The sequence below is a fragment of the Esox lucius genome, chromosome 5, assembly GCF_011004845.1.
Source record: "Esox lucius isolate fEsoLuc1 chromosome 5, fEsoLuc1.pri, whole genome shotgun sequence".
Classification (NCBI taxonomy): domain Eukaryota; kingdom Metazoa; phylum Chordata; class Actinopteri; order Esociformes; family Esocidae; genus Esox; species Esox lucius.
Window position 1 is genome coordinate 847,458 of NC_047573.1, and position 22,461 is coordinate 869,918.

General features: G+C 43.7%; 1 protein-coding gene across 2 annotated transcripts in view; it reads left to right on the forward strand.

Annotated features, from left to right (window-relative positions):
• The first annotated feature begins 1,495 nt into the window (after positions 1 to 1,495).
• The window catches only part of nid1a (nidogen 1a), a 32,587-nt gene continuing 11,621 nt past the window's right edge, over positions 1,496 to 22,461 (forward strand). For both annotated transcript variants that reach the window (XM_034292305.1, XM_034292306.1), the window contains exons 1-13: positions 1,496 to 1,873; positions 11,455 to 11,670; positions 11,921 to 12,013; positions 12,205 to 12,431; positions 13,300 to 13,604; positions 13,867 to 14,007; positions 16,855 to 17,106; positions 18,295 to 18,495; positions 19,383 to 19,525; positions 19,742 to 19,832; positions 20,238 to 20,378; positions 21,178 to 21,306; positions 21,637 to 21,780. In XM_034292305.1, coding sequence (XP_034148196.1) covers positions 1,667 to 1,873; positions 11,455 to 11,670; positions 11,921 to 12,013; positions 12,205 to 12,431; positions 13,300 to 13,604; positions 13,867 to 14,007; positions 16,855 to 17,106; positions 18,295 to 18,495; positions 19,383 to 19,525; positions 19,742 to 19,832; positions 20,238 to 20,378; positions 21,178 to 21,306; positions 21,637 to 21,780 — 2,290 coding nt within the window. In that variant the 5' untranslated portion in view covers positions 1,496 to 1,666. The remainder of the gene's footprint in view (positions 1,874 to 11,454; positions 11,671 to 11,920; positions 12,014 to 12,204; positions 12,432 to 13,299; positions 13,605 to 13,866; positions 14,008 to 16,854; positions 17,107 to 18,294; positions 18,496 to 19,382; positions 19,526 to 19,741; positions 19,833 to 20,237; positions 20,379 to 21,177; positions 21,307 to 21,636; positions 21,781 to 22,461) is intronic.

The window sequence follows — 22,461 nt, forward strand, 5'->3', positions numbered from 1 at the left end:
ACATAGCTCTGGTGTTTGGTTCAAGATGCCCGAATGGCAGACAGTCTGACACAGCTCTGGGGTTTGGTTCAAGATGCCCCGAATGGCAGACAGTCTGACATAGCTCTGGTGTTTGGTTCAAGACAGCCCCAACAGCAGACAGGCTGACACAGCTCTGGTGTTTGGTTCAAGATGCCCCAAATGGCAGACAGTCTGACACAGGTTTGGTGTTTGGCTCAAGATGGCCTCCAACAGCAAACAGTCTGACACAGCTCTGGTGTTTAGTTCAAGATGGCCTGCAACAGCAGACAGTGAAGCAGCTCTGGTGTTTGGTTCAAGATGGCCTCCAACAGCAGACAGTCTGACACAGCTCTGGTGTTTTGTTCAAGATGGCCCCAACAGCAGACATTCTGACACAGCTATGGTGTTTAGTTCAAGATGCCCTGAATGGCAGACAGTCTGACACAGCTCTGGTGTTTGGTTCAAGACGGCCCCAACGGTAGACAGCCTGACACAGCTCTGGTGTTTGGTTCAAGATGCCCCAACGGCAGACGGTCTGACACAGCTCTGGTGTTTGGTTCAAGATGGCCTCCAACAGCAGACAGTCGGACACAGCTCACTTGTTTGGTTCAAGATGCCCCAACGGTAGACAGCCTGACACAGCTCTGGTGTTTGGTTCAAGATGGCCTCCAACAGCAGACAGTCTGACACAGCTCTGGTATTTGGTTCAAGACGGCCCCAACGGCAGACAGTCTGACACAGCTCTGGTATTTGGTTCAAGACGGCCCCAACGGCAGACAGTCTGACACAGCTCTGGTGTTTGATTCAAGATGGCTTCCAACAGTCTGACAAAGGATGCTGGTTCCATTTAAAGAATTGTAGTTTTGGAGACCCCAATAAAGTACTGTAAATCCCAGCAGCGGTTCTCAGGGAATAATTTACCTTTCCACGCGTCAAAGTCAACAGCCTTCTGTCTCATTTGACCCTAAGTGTTGTCAAATTACCACTCAAAGCCCTATTGTTACAAGTAAAATGCTTGGTATGTGCACCTATATAAAGTAAAATGCTTGGTATGTGCACCTATATAAAGTAAAATGCTTGATATGTGCACCTATGTAAAGAAAAATGCTTGGTATGTGCAGCTATATATAATGTACCATGCTTGGTATTTGCAGCTATATAGAGTAAAATGCTTGGTATGTGCAGCTATATAAAGTAAAATGCTTGGTATGTGCCGCTATATAAAGTAAAATGCTTGGTATGTGCAGCTATATAAAGTGTATATAAAGTATACCTATATAAAGGTGATTCTGATTCTAATAAAGAAACTCTTAAGTCCAATGAATAAAAGTGATTCTAATTCTCATGAAGTCAGAGAACAAATCCAAACTCACGTTGGAATTTGGAAGTCCAAATGGCATCAAAGCTAACGTCATAATTACGTCTCGTTAGTCAAATTAAATTTTAACACTTTAATTAGGATGGCTACGTCCACTCTTCGAGATTTCTCAACTCCACCCTCTCTTCGTTCTCGCTCATGCCTATGGTATTCTAGTATACTTCGAGAAACACCTATCTTTGTTTCTCTCTTTTCTGCGCTTATCCTGAGAGGGATTGGTTCACCTCGACGCTTTCTTTTTCCTTTCCTCTACTACTGCAACAGTACGCGGTCCGTAAAACACTAACCATGGGACAGCAGAGACGAGGATGGATGCTTTACGGGACAGTTTTTCTCGGACTGGTTGTGTCGGTTCATACGATAATCAAGGGAGAGTTATTTTCATTCGGAGACACCACTGGAGACCAACTTCTGGAACCGGGGAACGACCGGTCTCGGCGACTGGCGCTGGACAAGCCCATTCTATTCTACGATGGAAAGTTCAATAATATATATGTAAGTTCACTTTTATCTCAGTACAGTGTGTGTCATTGAATAGGCTTGGTAACAGGACAGACTGAAGACATTTGTTTTATTGGAAACCTAGTCTAAGTTGAATTCGGTTATCCAATTTGCGCAATTTCGCATTTATTAGTGTCATGCGATTAATGTTCTCCATGTAGCCCAAATGACCATGATCTCAACAAGTAGTTGATTGCAAAAATATTTTTTATAAAAATGTTTTTAAAGAAATGCCCAAATACCATATATATAAATGTGTTCGAGAGATAGGCGTACACTTTGGAGGATTATACACAACATGAGGAGCAGAAGGTCGATGTCGTCGATCAAATTTGTCCATACTGTTTGAAGTTGCTGCAATACATTCTATCAGTGGGAATGTGTGTATGTCCAAACATTCCACTTCAGGAATTGAACTGAACCCAAAGTCCGGTTGTGAATATTGTGAAATACCTAACCACAAGCCTCCTCCGCACAAGCATGCACGCACACACGCACACACTCACACATACAGGCAGGCAGTTAGGCACAATTACATATAAATTAATTCAGTCAATTAGATTTTATTTAATTTTTAGGGTAATGTATTTACATACTTTTTAAACTATAGTGTAACCATAGTGACATTAAGTGAGAAATATATAATAAAAATTAACTAAATCAACTATAAACATGTAGATAAAAACTGAAATAATAACATTGCAGTATTAGATTGAAACGGAATAATTTGAATGCAGTATCTGAGTTTTAATGAAAGGTGACATCATATCTGCTTTCATTGAATATCTAACATTTTCTTTGAACTGGCAAAGGTCTAACCATCACATACTCATCAACATACTCATTCTGTTTGGATTGTTTTATTTTTCCTGTCTTATGTTCCTAATTTTAGGATTAATATGTACTAATTCTACTAATATTCATTGAGAAACAAAATAACAGCAGTCAATTTCAATGATTCAGTCACTACAGAATAAAAAAATGTAGGGTTGAAAAGTTATACATTTTGTTCAGTATAACTATCCTGTAATAGTGAATCATGCCTTTTTATAGCTCTTTTAGCAAATTGAGATATATGGTCTTTGATAATTGTAGTCTACTAATGCTGCTATTTTTTACAAAGAACAAGTAGATCCATATGTTGTTCTAACTCTGTTTACGCATGCGATGTAGCAGCCAGGTAGAATTGCGGCACTGAGGTAACATTTACAGATTAAGCACAGGCAACCCCTGAGACAGGTGATAATCAAACATGCTGATAATCCTATCAGCTGATAATCAAACACACACCACAGACAAGCCAAGCAACATGCTGACAATTATTTTGCCAGACATCGTGTTACGTTTAGCTTTTAAGCCAATAGTTGGCTTGACAGGGGTGGGATAATTTCAATGATACACTGATTAGATAGTAGCTGGGAGTCTCCAGCATCTGACATGTTTATTTACCTTCATTCATACAGAGAAATCAACTAAGACCAAGGTTCTATAGCTGAGACCTGTATTACAACAATAGAAACACAGAGAATTCAACTAAGACCAAGGTTCTATAGCTGAGATCTGGTTTACAACAATAGAAACACAGAGAAATCAACTAAGACCAAGGTTCTATAGCTGAGACCTGTATTACAACAATAAAAACACAGAGAAATCAACTAAGACCAAGGTTCTATAGCTGAGACCTGTATTACAACAATAGAAACACAGAGAATTAAACTAAGACCAAGGTTCTATAGCTGAGACCTGTATTACAACAATAGAAACACAGAGAATTAAACTAAGACCAAGGTTCTATAGCTGAGACCTGTATTACAACAATAGAAACACAGAGAATTCAACTAAGACCAAGGTTCTATAGCTGAGACCTGTATTACAACAATAGAAACACAGAGAATTAAACTAAGACCAAGGTTCTATAGCTGAGACCTGTATTACAACAATAGAAACACAGAGAATTAAACTAAGACCAAGGTTCTATAGCTGAGATCTGGTTTACAACAATAGAAACACAGAGAAATCCACTAAGACCAAGGTTCTATAGCTGAGACCTGTATTACAACAATAGAAACACAGAGAATTAAACTAAGACCAAGGTTCTATAGCTGAGACCTGTATTACAACAATAGAAACACAGAGAAATCCACTAAGACCAAGGTTCTATAGCTGAGGCCTGTGTTGCAATAATAAAAACACATACAAAATGGAAAGAAGACAGACATTAAAAAGAAAAATCGCAATTAACACTAAGAACATTTAATGTCTTATAAGCACAAAAATGTTTAAACCTAGGCCACTTTGAATTGCATTGCATGAGTGTGTGGCAAAATATTCCAGTTTCCATAAGTTCTGAATAGGTATCTCCAGCACTATCCAGTCTCGAGAGCGTGTTTGGTAACTGCTCTTCATCCACCTAATTGTCTCTGTTAGATAGTCAGGAAGTTGCACAACTGCTTTATATACAAACATCTACCAATGTCTGGCCCTTCTCGATGTCAGTGACTACCAGCCAACTGAACCATATAACAGACAGTGATGAGTGCAAGACTTTGCATCAGTGATAACATGCAGGGCCGAATGATAGAGTGCATCTATAGATTTGAGTACAGAAGCTGAGGCCTGCATATATACTATATCACCATAATCTAGTATCAACATGGAAGTTGTTTGCACAATATCTTTATTATGCTGATGTGACTCACATGATTTGTTCCTGTAACAATTTTAATATTTAGCTTTTCACCAACTCACTAAAGGACAGATTTTCATCTAACCAAATCCCAAGGTATAAAATAACCTTTTAGGATAGTAATTTTAGGGTCAGCCCTCCATTTGCACAGGCATCCCAAAGCTGAGGGTGTAGAGACTTGACATTCCAGTTCCACCTTTGCGCTAGTCTGGACAGATGCAGGCTCTGCTTTTAAGCATAAGGCACAGTGTTATTTTTATCATAAAATAATGGATGGACATGGCTAATGACATGGCTAATGACATGGCTAATGACATGGCTAATGACATGACTTGTGCTTTTGTTTACATCTGATTTTAAGACACATACAAAACAAAATGGGGGTATTTCAGAAAGCGGGTTTAGAGAAAACATTGAGTTAGTTGACTCTGGGTTTACGGTTTCAAAGTGCCTCTCTGAGAGAGTTACTACAGCAACATACTCCGTGAAGCTAACCTGCTCACTAGCAGGTTTTATTCAACTAACCCTTAGTTGAATAACCCTAGTTTGTCCTACTCTTTAACTGAAACCTGCCATCTGAATGTCAGACATGGTATGTCCTTTTCTCAAAGAGCCAGTTCATATTGAAGCACGGATACTATGCAGAAATCCCCTTAGGGTGAAGGTGATCAGACACCACTTGGATGTTTTATCATTCCCTGATGATTATCTGTTTGAGCGTCACCATGTTTCTGCACAATCAATCATTTATCTCTGGACTGGCACCAGGATTAAATGACTGAGGGCATTTTTTATCAATGGGGGGGCGATATCTAATTCATATACCTTTTGCAGGGGGGCCACAGATTCTATCTCGAGGGGCTATACCCAGCTTTGCCCCCCGTGGATATGGGCTTGATTTATCTGAACAATGTTCTCAGACCTCATGTCGTTCCTATGTCACATCGTGACATGCTCTCAGGACGGAAAACATTTTCTTTGTTGCAGTTTTCTGTTTAACATTGGAGACACTGAGCAACCATCTGTCAGGTTGTCAGAGATTTGACTCTTACTGAAACGTTTACTGTACACTTTGGAGTTGTTCCCAAGTCAGAGACCCACAAGACTCATCAAAGAATTCCAGGAAGTCTTTGCACTGAAGTCTTTCCAGGAAGTCTTTGCACTGAAGTCTTTCCAGGAAGTCTTTCCAGGAAGTCTTTCCAGGAAGTCTTTGCACTGAAGTCTTTCCAGGAAGTCTTTCCAGGAAGTCTTTCCAGGAAGTCTTTTCAGGAAGTCTTTCCAGGAAGTCTTTCCACAGCATTAATGTGCAAGTGGTTCAAACCCCTTTTCTCCTGTTGCCATGGTGAATCACGTTATCTGCGTTCCATGAATGAGGGCTTTTTATCTCCTCGTGCATGTGCTTTACTCATGGTTACCTGAACTCAGAGTTGACTGATCTAATTGTAACCACCTGTTCTGAAACCATCAACTCTGAGTTTGACAGCCAGAGTTGTGGTTTAAACTCAGAGTATGTTAACACTGCTTTCTGAAATACCCCCAATATGTCCTAAATACATTTTTTAATTGCCATCATGTTTATTTCTTTAATGACAAGAGGGATTTGCTTTATCACCAATAGCTATCCACTAATAGGTAGGAAATATCACTGGAAATCTAGCTGATTAAACAGATATCTGTTTTTATTATTTTTGAAGTGGGCTTTCATTAGAGTGAAGTCAGACTACAAACTGCTTCCAGAGAGGTATGTGCAACATTTACAATGTGTCTACCTCTTAACATCGACATAATTACTAAGCCAACCAATGAATGTATGCAGCAAATCTCTGTAGGGCCTAAATTGCACCCTATTCTCCAAGGCCTCAGGTCAAAAGTAGTGCACTAGTCTTTGTCAAATCTAGGAGGGCATTATACAGTATTTAGGGTGCTGGTTGTTACAAAGTATTGGTGATTCAGCAGTCAGAGGCAAAACCACAATTATATCTTTATCACTAATGTATATAATTAGACTTTGTCTGTATGTTTTTGTTTGTGCCTGTATGAGTGTGTGGTTCCTATAGAATTATTTCATGAGTTGAATTTTTCTGAATGTGTATGTTTTTGTTTGTGCCTGTATGAGTGTGTTTGCCTGTATGAGTGTGTGTTTCCTGTAGATTCTTTCATAAATTCCCTCAGAGGAGAAGCTGTCTGGTCCCTGTCAGTACTTGAACTGTCTGTCTGGTCCCTGTCTGCATTTGAGCTGTCTGTCTCGTCCCTGTCTGTATTTGAGCTGTCTGTCTGGTCCCTGTCTGTGTTTGAGCTGTCTGTCTGGTCCCTGTCTGTATTTGAGCTCTCTGTCTGGTCCCTGTCTGTATTTGAGCGGTCTGTTTGGTCCCTGTCTGTGTTTGAGCTTTCTGTCTGTTCCCTGCACTTGAACTGTCTGTCTGGTCCCTGTCAGTATTTGAGCTGTCTGTCAAGTCCCTGAATTTGAGCTGTCTGTCTGGTCCCTGTCTGTATTTGAGCGGTCTGTCTGGTCCCTGTCTGTGTTTGAGCTTTCAGTCTGGTCCCTGATTTTGACCTGTCTGTATTTGAGCTGTCTGTCTGGTCCCTGTCTGCATTTGTGCTGTCTGTCTGGTCCCTGTCAGTGCTTGAGCTGTCTGTCTGGTCCCTGTCAGTATTTGAGCTGTCTGTCTGGTCCCTGTCTGTGTTTGAGCTTTCTGTCTGGTCCCTGAATTTGACCTGTCTGTCTGGTCCCTGTCTGTATTTGAGCTGTCTGTTTGGTCCCTGTCTGCATTTGAGCTGTCTGTCTGGTCCCTGTCAGTGCTTGAGCTGTCTGTCTGGTCCCTGTCTGTGTTTGAGCTGTCTGTCTGGTCCCTGTCTGTATTTGAGCTGCCTGTCTGGTCCCTGTCTGTATTTGAGCTGTCTGTCTGGTCCCTGTCTGTGTTTGAGCTGTCTGTCTGGTCCCTGTCTGTATTTGAGCGGTCTGTCTGGTCCCTGTCTGTGTTTGAGCTTTCAGTCTGGTCCCTGATTTTGACCTGTCTGTATTTGAGCTGTCTGTCTGGTCCCTGTCTGCATTTGTGCTGTCTGTCTGGTCCCTGTCAGTGCTTGAGCTGTCTGTCTGGTCCCTGTCAGTATTTGAGCTATCTGTCTGGTCCCTGTCTGTGTTTGAGCTTTCTGTCTGGTCCCTGAATTTGACCTGTCTGTCTGGTCCCTGTCTGTATTTGAGCTGTCTGTTTGGTCCCTGTCTGCATTTGAGCTGTCTGTCTGGTCCCTGTCAGTGCTTGAGCTGTCTGTCTGGTCCCTGTCTGTATTTGAGCTCTCTGTCTGGTCCCTGTCTGTATTTGAGTGGTCTGTCTGGTCCCTGTCTGTGTTTGAGCTGTCTGTCTGGTCTCTGTCTGTGTTTGAGCTGTCTGTCTGGTCCCTGACCTTGAACTGTCTGTCTGGTCCCTGTCTGTATTTGAGCGGTCTGTCTGGTCCCTGTCTGTGTTTGAGCTTTCAGTCTGGTCCCTGATTTTGACCTGTCTGTATTTGAGCTGTCTGTCTGGTCCCTGTCTGCATTTGTGCTGTCTGTCTGGTCCCTGTCAGTGCTTGAGCTGTCTGTCTGGTCCCTGTCTGTGTTTGAGCTGTCTGTCTGGTCCCTGTCTGTATTTGAGCTCTCTGTCTGGTCCCTGTCTGTATTTGAGTGGTCTGTCTGGTCCCTGTCTGTGTTTGAGCTTTCTGTCTGGTCCCTGAATTTGACCTGTCTGTCTGGTCCCTGTCTGTATTTGAGCTGTCTGTTTGGTCCCTGTCTGCATTTGAGCTGTCTGTCTGGTCCCTGTCAGTGCTTGAGCTGTCTGTCTGGTCCCTGTCTGTGTTTGAGCTGTCTGTCTGGTCCCTGTCTGTATTTGAGCTCTCTGTCTGGTCCCTGTCTGTATTTGAGTGGTCTGTCTGGTCCCTGTCTGTGTTTGAGCTGTCTGTCTGGTCTCTGTCTGTGTTTGAGCTGTCTGTCTGGTCCCTGACCTTGAACTGTCTGTCTGGTCCCTGTCTGTATTTGAGCGGTCTGTCTGGTCCCTGTCTGTGTTTGAGCTTTCAGTCTGGTCCCTGATTTTGACCTGTCTGTATTTGAGCTGTCTGTCTGGTCCCTGTCTGCATTTGTGCTGTCTGTCTGGTCCCTGTCAGTGCTTGAGCTGTCTGTCTGGTCCCTGTCAGTATTTGAGCTGTCTGTCTGGTCCCTGTCTGTGTTTGAGCTTTCTGTCTGGTCCCTGAATTTGACCTGTCTGTCTGGTCCCTGTCTGTATTTGAGCTGTCTGTTTGGTCCCTGTCTGCATTTGAGCTGTCTGTCTGGTCCCTGTCAGTGCTTGAGCTGTCTGTCTGGTCCCTGTCTGTGTTTGAGCTGTCTGTCTGGTCCCTGTCTGTATTTGAGCTGCCTGTCTGGTCCCTGTCTGTGTTTGAGCTTTCTGTCTGGTCCCTGAATTTGACCTGTCTGTCTGGTCCCTGTCTGTATTTGAGCTGTCTGTTTGGTCCCTGTCTGCATTTGAGCTGTCTGTCTGGTCCCTGTCAGTGCTTGAGCTGTCTGTCTGGTCCCTGTCTGTATTTGAGCTGTCTGTTTGGTCCCTGTCTGCATTTGAGCTGTCTGTCTGGTCCCTGTCAGTGCTTGAGCTGTCTGTCTGGTCCCTGTCTGTGTTTGAGCTGTCTGTCTGGTCCCTGTCTGTATTTGAGCTGCCTGTCTGGTCCCTGTCTGTATTTGAGCTGTCTGTCTGGTCCCTGTCTGTGTTTGAGCTGTCTGTCTGGTCCCTGTCTGTATTTGAGCTCTCTGTCTGGTCCCTGTCTGTATTTGAGTGGTCTGTCTGGTCCCTGTCTGTGTTTGAGCTGTCTGTCTGGTCTCTGTCTGTGTTTGAGCTGTCTGTCTGGTCCCTGACCTTGAACTGTCTGTCTGGTCCCTGTCTGTATTTGAGCGGTCTGTCTGGTCCCTGTCTGTGTTTGAGCTTTCAGTCTGGTCCCTGATTTTGACCTGTCTGTATTTGAGCTGTCTGTCTGGTCCCTGTCTGCATTTGTGCTGTCTGTCTGGTCCCTGTCAGTGCTTGAGCTGTCTGTCTGGTCCCTGTCAGTATTTGAGCTGTCTGTCTGGTCCCTGTCTGTGTTTGAGCTTTCTGTCTGGTCCCTGAATTTGACCTGTCTGTCTGGTCCCTGTCTGTATTTGAGCTGTCTGTTTGGTCCCTGTCTGCATTTGAGCTGTCTGTCTGGTCCCTGTCAGTGCTTGAGCTGTCTGTCTGGTCCCTGTCTGTGTTTGAGCTGTCTGTCTGGTCCCTGTCTGTATTTGAGCTGCCTGTCTGGTCCCTGTCTGTATTTGAGCTGTCTGTCTGGTCCCTGTCTGTGTTTGAGCTGTCTGTCTGGTCCCTGTCTGTATTTGAGCTCTCTGTCTGGTCCCTGTCTGTATTTGAGTGGTCTGTCTGGTCCCTGTCTGTGTTTGAGCTTTCTGTCTGGTCCCTGAATTTGACCTGTCTGTCTGGTCCCTGTCTGTATTTGAGCTGTCTGTCTGGTCCCTGTCTGTGTTTGAGCTGTCTGTCTGGTCCCTGTCTGTGTTTGAGCTGTCTGTCTGGTCCCTGTCTGTGTTTGAGCTGTCTGTCTGGTCCCTGTCTGCATTTGAGCTTTCTGGTCCCTGTAAGTATTTGAGCTGTCTGGTCTCTGTCAGTATTTGAGCTGTCTGGTCCCTGTCAGTATTTTATGTGTTTTTCTGGTCCCTAACATGTCTGCAGTCTCAGTGGAAATACTGACTACACTCTAAAAACAAAATACTACACTAAAATGAAAATACTAAAATGAAAAAAGGACAATCAGTCCATCAAATGTATTTTATAAAGCCCTTTTCACATCAGCATTTGTCACAAAGTGCTTTTACAGATAGGCCAGAGTACGGATTATAGAGTACACTTGATTCTAAAAAGAAAATTATAGATTCTTAAAAGTAAATAATTGATTCTTAAAAGAAAATACTTGATTCTTAAAAGAAAATACTTGATTCTAAAAAGAAAATACTTGATTCTAAAGAGAAAATAGTACATTTTCAAATGAGAAACTACAGAAAAGTTCCTTTTAGGGTTTTTAAAATTGAAACAGGGTGTTCCTCAAAGAAAGATGTGACACCTACTGTTTACATTTAAAATGTTATCATACAATATGCTCTATTGATCATTACTTTTTGGTTCCTAAAGTGAGTTATACTTTATAAATATAAGTAAGTATATAAGTGTATAATATCTTACGGTTGAAGTGTACCTATGATAAAAATTACAGACCTTTTGTAGGAAAACCTACAAAATCGGCAGTGTATCAAATACTTGTTCTCCCCACTGTATGAGTAGTATACTATATGGGGAATGGGGTGTAAGTAGTTTACTAAATAGGGAATATGGTTTATTTTGGAAGCAACCAATTAAAAACAGGAAGTAGACAATTAGACAGGAAGCAGAAAAGGCAGGAATAGTTCTGCTTGTTTTCCTTCACTCAGGAAGTAACCAGTTTGGACATTCCTGCCATGTGTGTTTGTTAGTTCCTGAGTGTGTTTTTAACATTAGCTGCTTGGCTTTTTACAAGCCCTGCATGGGTTCACTTACTGCTGTGTAGGTGTGAAAAACTGGATTGGAGAACATACTGTTTGGTCATTATCTTTGCACCAGGCTTGAGCAGCTGACCAGGAGCAGAATAATGTTTATGGAATACAGATGTTTCTGTCCTCTCCAGTAGACCCAATCCTGCTGCCTTACCTGGCTATGTGGGCTGTTAGAAACCATATTATGGGCTGTCACATGATGTTCTGAGTAGTTATCAAGTCCTGGAAGTTAAATTCAGAAACCAAATAAGACTTTGTTAGAACCTCAACACCAGTCCCAGTCAACGTGTGTTTTTAGTGACTGATGTGGGTTCTGCATTTCAGATCAACACCAACGGGTTTGTTGCAATGGCAGAGCCCAGCGCTGAGTCCACTTACCTTGGCAAGATGCCGGTTGAGTTTGGCATGATCGCGGCCCTACACGGAGATCTAGATACCAGTGACGGTGTGGGTAAGGTTTACTACCGGCAGGATGCCAGTCCGGCCATCCTGCAACAGGCTGCCAACCACATCAACCGGGCCTTCCCCGAGGAGGATGAGGTGAATGAGTGAGACAGTAAACATGACATTTTTAAACTGCTAACAAGTTGAATTACCAGTCCAGGTGTCAAGGTAAAATACACCTAAACTGCCACATACTGTGGTTGAATCAGGTAGATGAGTCAGGAGGATGAATCAGGTAGATGTGTCAGAGGGATGTGTCAGATGGATGTGTCAGATGGATGAACCAAATGGATATGTCAGATGGATATGTCAGGTGGATGAATCAGGTGGATTAACTTGTTTTCAGGTGGAGCCGGAACACACTGTGGTGGTCACCTGGGTGGGGGTTACTTCCAGCCAAAACCATGACAACAGCAGAGTGGACAGCCTGGCAAAACAGGTAAGATCAGAATGACCAGTCAGTCAATCAGGTAATCAGTCAAGTTGGTGTATTCATGTGTCAAGAGATGTCACAAAGTCCTTTACTGTAGCCCAACAAACACCCTAGCTGCTAGCAGCACCCTAGCAACGTTGTCTCAATCGTAACAAGTTAACCATGATGTTGTAACTGTATCTTCTCCCTCTAAACAGAGAAACAGCTTCCAGTTGGTGATAGCATCAACAGTGACGGCTTCATACGCCATCCTCCTCTATCCCAGGGAGCAGCTGCAGTTTGCCTCCACAGTATCTGGGGGCCGTAGTCTAGCCTTACATGTTGGCTTCAGTAAGGGGCTGTCCACGTACCGGTTGTTCACTAGACAAGGACCATACTACCGCATCACTACTGAAGATGAGAGCTCTGTCAGGGAGCTAGCAGAGTAAGTACTGATCTATACACAGGGAGCTAGCAGAGTAAGTACTGATCTATACACAGGGAGCTAGCAGAATAAGTACTGATCTATACACAGGGAGTTAGCAGAGTAAGTACGGATCTATTCACAGGGATCTAGCAGAGTAAGTACTGGTCTATACACAGGGAGCTAGCAGAGTAAGTACTGGTCTATACACAGGAAGCTAGCACAGTAAGTACTGCTGTATGCACAGGGAGATAACACAGTAAGAATTGGTCTATACACAGGGAGCTAGCCAAGTAGATACTGGTCTGTTCATAGGGAACTAGCACAGTAAGTACTGGTCTATACTGGTCTATACACAGGAAGTTAGCACAGTAAGTATTGGTCTTTACACAGCGAGCTAGCAGAGTAAGTACTGGTCTATACACTGGGAGCTAACAGAGTAAGTACTGATCTATACGCAGGGAGCTAGCCGAGTAAGTACTGATCTATACACAGGGAGCTAGCAGAGTAAGTACTGATATATACACAGGAAGCTAGCAGAGTAAATACTGATCTATAAACAGGGAGCTAGCCGAGTAAGTACTGATCTATAAAGAGGGAGCTAGCCGAGTTAGTACTGATCTATACACAGGGAGCTAGCACAGTAAGTACTGCTCCATACACAGGGAGCTAACACAGTAATTGTTGATCTATACACAGGGAGCTAGCAGAGTAATTACGGGTCTATACACAGGGAGCTAGCACAGTAAGTACTGAAACAAATCTTATGTGCCATGCCAGACTAGCCAGCCAGCTATTGAGTATTCCAAGACAATGATAATACTGAAGCACAAAGAAGATTATTTTGTTAGATCACTCCTCAAGGTCTCTTCTCTCCCACTTTCTCTAGGGGTACCAATTCTGGTAAACAAGGTGTGTGGGTGTTTCAGATCGGGAATCCATTTTTCACCTCTGTGGTGCCAGGAACGGTGAAGAACCTGCCTATGGACACAGACCACAGATCAAGGGTCCTAGACCAAGCTACCCCAGAGAGGTACCCAGAAGAAGGGCAACAGGTGAACTATCCTCCATATGAGCCAGATGAGGAGGTGTACGATGAGGGCAACCCTCACCAAGGCCCATCCCACAGGGTTCAGTATCAGCCCCAGAACCCTCAGGTGGTGGTGGTTGATGATGGAGACATTAATGTCAATGGTGGGTTCACGCTGTGTGATAGCTTCGTTTCCAGGTCTTAATTCTAGATTATTTGTATTTATTTATTTTTAACGCAAAGATATTGCAAACAATTCCTACTGATGTGCAGTATTAATCTGACTACAGTATTAATCTGATTACAGTATTAATCTGACTACAGTATTAACCTGACTACAGTATTAACCTGACTACAGTATTAACCTGACTACAGTATTAATCTGAATACAGTATTAATCTGACTACAGCCATTCTCCGCTTACAGTGTTCACTTACAACTCTGAGACGTGCGCCAACAACAGGAACAGGTGTTCCACCTTCGCTGATTGTCGTGACTATACAAGCGGTTACTGTTGCCACTGCCGCCCTGGCTACTATGGCAACGGAATACAGTGTCTGTCAGAGGGTAAGTAACTGGTGTTCCATTACTCTGCAAATGATCAAAATTATATTATATATTTTATTTGGTTTGGAGTAATTTGTTAAGAGTAATTAACAGTAGGACCGCCAAATACCTACGGGAATTGGGGAATTTGAGCTTGTAATTTTAATATACCATTTTGAAAGCTGCCCCCTCTTCCTTCCATGACCACCTAAAAAGCTGTATATTACATTGTTCTGTGGTCAGAATTCTAAACTCACTGGTAGGCAGGCAAGGTGAAGCAGACAGGGCAGCGGGGCAGGCATGCAGTGTGGGCAGAGCTGATAGGCTGGCAGGTGAAGCAGACAGGGCAGCGGGGCAGGTATGCAGTGTGGGCAGAGCTGATAGGCTGGCAGGTGAAGCAGACAGGGCAGCGGGGCAGGCATGCAGTGTGGGCAGAGCTGATAGGCTGGCAGGTACAGCAGACAGGGCAGCGGGGCAGCCATGCAGTGTGGGCAGAGCTGATAGGCTGGCAGGTGAAGCAGACAGGGCAGTGGGGCAGCCATGCAGTGTGGGCAGAGCTGATAGGCTGGCAGGTGAAGCAGACAGGGCAGCGGGGCAGGCATGCAGTGTGGGCAGAGCTGATAGGCTGGCAGATTGACATGTTTGGAGGCAGGATAAGGTGGATCTTTGAACAGAGGAGAAATAATGTTAGTAGGGAAGAACAACTCAAACAGGTTCACTCAGACTAAGATTTAGAGCAGCCGTGAACGTTACTACCAAGTAGTGAACAACGATCTAGCGACGAGCGTACGGGAAACCAGGGTATTTGACGGCAAGCTGATGAGGGAATGAACCACAGGTGTGGAGACTTGAGGAGTAGTGGAGGAAAGCAGAAACTGGATTGCAGGAGCCCGGATCCGGCGCCCAAACATACACAGACAAACAGGAGAGAGGAAAAGCATGGCACGGAGTATGAGGAGGTGGATATGGAGGGCGTGACAGTTAAAGGCTGTAGTAGTGAAGATCTGGTGTGTGTAATAGTGGAGTCTGGGGTGATGTGATGAGGAACAGGTGTGTGTAATAGTGGAGTCTGGGGTGATGTGATGAGGAACAGGTGTGTGTAATAGTGGAGTCTGGGGTGATGTGATGAGGAACAGGTGTGTGTAATAGTGGAGTCTGGGGTGATGTGATGAGGAACAGGTGTGTGTAATAGTGGAGTCTGGGGTGATGTGATGAGGAACAGGTGTGTGTAATAGTGGAGAGTCCGGGGTGATGTGATGAGGAACAGGTGTGTGTAATAGTGGAGTCTGGGGTGATGTGATGAGGAACAGGTGTGTGTAATAGTGGAGTCTGGGGTGATGTGATGAGGAACAGGTGTGTGTAATAGTGGAGAGTCCGGGGTGATGTGATGAGGAACAGGTGTGTGTAATAGTGGAGTCTGGGGTGATGTGATGAGGAACAGGTGTGTGTAATAGTGGAGAGTCTGGGGTGATGTGATGAGGAACAGGTGTGTGTAATAGTGGAGTCTGGGGTGTTGTGATGAGGAACAGGTGTGTGTAATAGTGGAGAGTCTGGGGTGATGTGATGAGGAACAGGTGTGTGTAATAGTGGAGTCTGGGGTGATGTGATGAGGAACAGGTGTGTGTAATAGTGGAGTCTGGGGTGATGTGATGAGGAACAGGTGTGTGTAATAGTGGAGTCTGGGGTGATGTGATGAGGAACAGGTGTGTGTAATAGTGGAGTCTGGGGTGATGTGATGAGGAACAGGTGTGTGTAATAGTGGAGTCTGGGGGTGATGTGATGAGGAACAGGTGTGTGTAACAGTGGAGAGTCCGGGGTGATGTGATGAGGAACAGGTGTGTGTAATAGTGGAGAGTCCGGGGTGATGTGATGAGGAACAGGTGTGTGTAATAGTGGAGAGTCCGGGGTGTTCTGTGAATGTGGGGTTAGCAGCTGGATGAATGGACAGTGGTGGCTAATTGGCAGGTGACAGGGAGGAATGTAGTCGAGTTTCCCCGGAGGCAGGTGTGATCACAGGAGGCACCCTGACAGTGTAGGCCACTGTAAATCATCCTTTGATCATCCTTTTGCTCTGCTAATTAAATTTAGAAATAAAATGCATTGAATAATACACTGCAGTGTTTTTACTTGAAGGGAGGCTACGTATCAATTTTATTTCTATGAATAGGCTGTAGCCTATGTGTTATTCATTCTTTTAAATGTTTTGTGTTTATCAAGCAACTGTGCTTTAGGCCTATGTACAGCTCTTCATGCTGAAATCCTCTCTTATTCTGCCTTGTACATCATAAAAATTAGATTAAAATGAAAACTAAATTCTAATGGATTTATTTTGAATAATTTTAGTGTTATGTAATTTTCATTTTGTACATTTGTAAGGCCTGATAAACAAATGAAAATACTATAGCCTGTGTTCTTAGAAAGAATCGTTCTATGTATTATTTTTTAGTATTTTTTTTGTATGATAAGACCTTCAATACAAACATATTCTTGTATTTTTTCTAATTCATTAACCATTTAAAACAAACAAATTCTGTAATTGATAATTTGTTAGACTATTCTACATAGTTGGATGATGACCCAGTAGATGAACTGATGCTCTGGCTGGATGGTGATGTGGAGGAGGAGAATGTCCATGCTAATAGGGAAGATATGTATGCTAATGACACCAAATGGCGTTTGGCTTTGTCTGTTAATGTTGGTTCTTGTGTTAAGTTACTAATTTAAACATACAGTAAGGTGAAAGTTTTTCTATTGTTATTAGAGATGAAAACTTATCTTGCCATACACCGCACAGCAGACATATTTTGCTAACAATGACTCAACTTTTCACACAAAACCACATACACAGTGCAACCTTGTTCTCCTCAGGTAAACCCCAGAGGATGAACGGCAAGGTCAATGGCAGGGTGTATGTGGGCAACTCTCCAACTCCAGTGGATTTCAACAACAACGACCTGCATTCCTATGTGGTAGCCAATGACGGACGAGCATATGTGGCCATCAGCACCATCCCAGACAACTTAGGCCCCTCCCTCCAGCCTCTGTCAGCCATGGGCGGAGTCATCGGCTGGGCCTTTGCCCTGGAACAGCCTGGATACAAGAATGGATTCAGCCTCATCGGTGAGAGAGGGGTGGCGTTGGGCCAGATCATGGGAATTGTTAGAATTAGTTAAATCAGTGGTTCTCAAATATTGTTGTTCTCCATATGGGTTATGTGTGTTAGGGTTGTAATAATTATGAGACAGGATTAACACCCAGGACGTCTGGGTTTTCCAGATGTGATTCACAGCTGTTCGTGTACTCTTTTGTTACATCCCTGCAGCTGCAATATCACAGTCAGACCATGATAAATCTACACACACACATACACACACCCCCTCCCACACACACACACACACTGTGATCACAACACTCCCTGGAAATTCCCCCATGTACCACTGCTCCTCCACACGCTCCACTGGCTTCCAGTTGAAGCTTGAATCCATTATAAGGCCGTAGTCCTTTCCTATAGAGCAGCATAGGGTCCTTCCCCTTCTGACCTGATTAAACCCTACATCCCTACCCAAGCTCTTTGTTACGCCACCTCTGGTCTCTTAGCCATACATTTTAGATTTTTCTTTCTTCTAGGACTGAATGCTGATATGTCCTTCGATAAGTAGAGTGCTCTTACTTCTACTGAGTTTCATTGCACCCACTATAAGTAGATCTGGTTAAGAGTTTCAGCCGAATGTACAGCGTTTCACCACTGACCTGTTACCCTTTCAAACAAAAGATAAAACATCTGTAAAGCAAACATATCACTGTGGACATTGTACAGTAGCTAGTTTAGCCATATTGCCAATGTTAGTTAAGCAAGCTAGCTAACATGATAACACTTTATTTTGAGTCTTTAAATGCTCTACATATTATCTGATGACTATCATTAACATTGTAACTATTAACCCCAATCAATACCTACATCCTGACCTGAACCCTAACCCTAACCTTATTCTAAACATAACCCTAGCCCTAACATTTGCAAACAGTTATTTATCAACAGATGGTTGGTTGAAAGTTTGTTGACATTTTGTTGACAGTATCTATAGAACATCTACAGATGGAAATTGAGGCTCTCAAAATAAGATTATTTATTTTAACAATGTTACCTAGCTATCTTAAATCCGGTTGATTAAAGAGTTAACTTCAACTTCAAAAGCAACTTCAAAAGCAGTTGAACTCGATCATGGTAGACGTATAACCTTCTGTTGGAAAGTTTCCCACTTCTGACAATCCAAACAAAGAAATCAAATCAAAAGATCTTGTTTCCAGGAGGTGAGTTCACACGGAAGGCCGAGGTGACCTTCCTGCCAGGCCAAGAGAAGCTGACCATCAACCAGGTGTTCAGTGGGATTGATGAACATGACCACCTGGTGGTCAGCACAACCCTGGACGGACGCGTCCCAGAAATCCCCCGAGGCGCCACTGTACAGATAGAATCTTACTCTGAGATCTACCATTACAACTCCAACTGTAAGTTACCCACCTTACCTTACCTATGTATGACCTCTGGCACTCACTCTGAGATCTATCAGTAACCCTGACCCCTAACCCTAACTATCCATCTCTCACATGATGAAGATGGGATCCAATAGAAGATCAGAAACCATGTCCAATTGTTAGGACAACCATATATATGACACTCATAGGACAACCATATATATGACACTCATAAAACAACCATAGGACACTCATAGGACTACCATTGGACACCCATAGGACAACCATAGGACACCCATAGGACAACCATATATATGACACTCATGGGACAACCATAGGACAACCATCGGACACCCATAGGACAACCATAGGACACCCATAGCACAACCATAGGACACCCATAGGACAACCATATATATGACACTCATAGGACAACCATCGGACACCCATAGGACACCTATTTCATCCTATCCTGGTCCCACATTAATACCACACCAAAATATCTTACATAAACAGTTAAAGCATTATGTAGCTAGTCTGTAAAAATGAAGGCTTGAAGAATGTATGGTGGTTGTAAAGGAGGTCTTAATCTGCAGGGTAAATCAGCTACAGCCAACAACAACACCTGTAGACCCTCTGGACACAGACAGACATCTGTTAATGAGTCAGACAGAAATACTGCTGACAGGATGTGCAAATAATGTTATTTTAAACATGTTTCTGCATTTAATTAGATTCTAAATGGGTTCTAAAGAGGATTCTAAAAGGTGGTAACCATAACAATGGAGTTTTTTAGTCTGTTGTCTTTCTATTTCTCAGTGTCCCATTGCTAATCACTGCATACGCGTATGTGAGTGAGCCTGGTTGAGTCCTTTTGTGTGTGTGTCCTGATCTCGTCCTGGGTCTGTCTGTCCCCTCAGTGATCACGTCATCCTCCACACGAGACTACATCGTGAGTCTGGCGGACGGTTCTACAGTCACTAAGACCTACCAGTGGAGACAGAGCATCTCCTTCCAGAGCTGTCCCCACGAAGAGGCCTCCAGGGCCATACTACCTACACAGGTACATACCCCTCATCCACCCATCCCTCCATCCTCCCACACCTCAGACTACCCATCCATCTATCCACCAGTCCATTCATCTTTTTATCCACCCGCTCATCCACCCTGAAGCAAGACAACATGCAGTCCGCTCCTAACCTTGTTTTAAAACTGTGTGTTCTCATCAGATGCTGTAAAAACGTCCTAATACCGTGTTAAAACTATCTGTGCTTATTAGATGCTCAGTGTGGACCAGGTGTTTGTCATGTACGACTCGGACAACCAGCTTATCCGATACGCCATGAGCAACAAGATCGGTGATGTCAACGGTAAGATAACTTCCTGTCTGTAGTTATCACCTTCCATCTAATTGGTCAAATTGTACTTCCCTTTTCAGACTTCCTGCCACTCCAGATAATCTGGAGCCCTGAGTCTGGTTTTCTTCCTTCATCCTGTTTTAAGCTGTTCTTCCTAATTGAAAGCCTTCCAGTTTGGGGGGTGGTTTAGTAGTCACAACAATCTACAATATGAACCCATTTAGAAAACCCAGCTGAAGTCTCAGTATGTAGTAATAAGGCTCCTAGCTATGTTGGGAATGTGAGACTAAACCAGTGCTTTGGCACCCCACGACCTACACACTCTTTCCCTCCAGCTAAATGGGGTTTTGCTCTCGACAGCTGGACGGAGTTTGGGACACACTGCATTAAACTCCAGCTTGTTGTGTTTCTGCCCAGGAGGCCAGCAGGAGGAGGAGAACGCCTGTTTCACTGGACGACACGGCTGTGACACCAATGCTCTGTGCAGGCCGCAACAGGGAGCACATTTTACCTGCGAGTGTCACGCTGGCTTTACTGGAGACGGACGCAATTGTTATGGTATGTTATGGTAGTGGGTAAACCAGGCTACTGGACCTCCTTTCATGGTATGTTATGGTAGTGGGTAAACTAGGTTATTGGACCTCCACTGTCATTTTTCCATCCTGTAAACAGCTCAGTTATGACTGGCAAACCAATGTAAGCCATTTAGTTGAAGTGTTAGATTAATCCAAACCTGTCAGACAGATTATCCCTTGTGGATTCTGAGTGACCCAGGAGCAGAACACTGCAGTGACAGAAAGACAGAGACTGTCTGAAAACTCAGTGTACTGCATGTCTGTCCAGAATGAATTTTGGAATGCCTCTCTTGGGACTGGCTTGGGTTTTAACCAGAGGGGAACAGTTTTGGGATGGACAGGAAGTGCTCGCAGGCAAAGGGAAACAAGGATATTTGACCAACACCGGGAAGATTGTATCTCTGAACCCATTTAGGAATTAGGAAACCGGTCTAATTAAGTTCAATTCTCTTTGTGAGTCCAGTGAACTAATGAACTTCCAGAGTAGGTCCCTCTGCAGACCAGCCCCATTGTAGAATTTCTGTATCGAAGCCTGAGAAAAAGAAAGCTAATATATCCACTCTGACTGGTCTCAAGGGTCTGTGTCCCCATATATTCTACTCTGCTTCATAACATGTTGATTTGATAGCACAGACTTCTAAGCCTGGAGAAATATTCCTGCTGATAATACACCAACCAAAATCCCCACAGGTCAGGGGTCATGTTTCCTGTAAACAACCTCATCAACAAGCCCTACCTGAACAGCCTATTGATGTTTGTTTTCTTGTCTGTGTCCCTGTCAGACATTGATGAGTGCCGGGAGAGTCCTCATGTGTGTGGACACCACTCAGTGTGCAACAACCAGCCCGGAAGCTTCCGCTGTGAGTGTGACACTGGATACCAGTTTGCCAGTGACGGGCAGACCTGTACAGGTAGAACACGCTTTGTCTCACTCATGTCTCAAAGATTATACTTCGAAAGAGAACAGTCAAGTCATTTTCCAGATTACCTTTTTCCCAGTTCTCCCTCCCTCCCTCCCTCCCTCTCTCTCTCTTTTGCTCTTTCCCTATCTCTTTCTCCTTAGAAAAAATACACTTCATCAGAATCTTTTATTTTTCTAACCCCTCCTAATGTGTAGTGCAAAAGCCTTACGATTCATCTGAAATGTTATGTTTTGATTAACATCTTTCCTACTAGTTGATGTTAGGCTGACTGTTCAGCCGGCTGAGAGACTGACCACCAGATTGTTGTTCTGTCCCCAGAAGTGGGGCGACCAGTGGACCACTGCGCAGCCGGCAGCCATGACTGTGACCTCCCTCATCGGGCTCACTGCAGCTACAGCGGAGGCTCCTCCTACACCTGCACTTGTCTGACCGGTTTTCAGGGAGACGGACGAGTCTGCCAAGGTACTGGTAGTTTCTGTGGTGTGTGTGTGTGTGTGTGTGTGTGTTCTGTGACAGTACAAGGCAGATTGGTCCTGCATTCTGAGATTAGTCAGGGAACACTGTGACCCCCTTACAGGTCAAGGGGAGAGAAACCCATGTCTCCAGATAAAATATGTTTGAATGTTTTCCACAAAGACATGTAGAAATGCTTAAACTTTATGAGTGGATATCTTCTGTATTTTCTATATCCCCCATACTCCCCCATAGTGACCAACCAGATTATTATGATTAAAAGTACTATACTATGTTGGGAATTGGTTGTCATGACAGCCCCAGTAAGAGTTGGCCAGAAACCATAGTTTCCATTCAAACACCTTTCTCTTCTGCAGGGTCTGTTCTGGACATGTTTTAAAATAAATAATCTAAATCCCCTAACAAGTTACCTAGTATGGAATAAAGAGGAAATGTCACCTACATTTGATTTATGACAGTTTGGAAGTGTTTAATGATATCCTTTAGCTGTTTATAGTTCAGAGTTCTTGTGTCTACTTACTCTCCTAGTTCTCTATCCATTTCTTACCGTTTCAGGCCAGGTTGTAAAAGGGAATGTGTTCAAAATGACATACCTTGTTGAATTAGGGACAACTCTCTGGCCAACATGTAGAAAATATGTATTTTACTTATTTTTACTAAATTGATGGA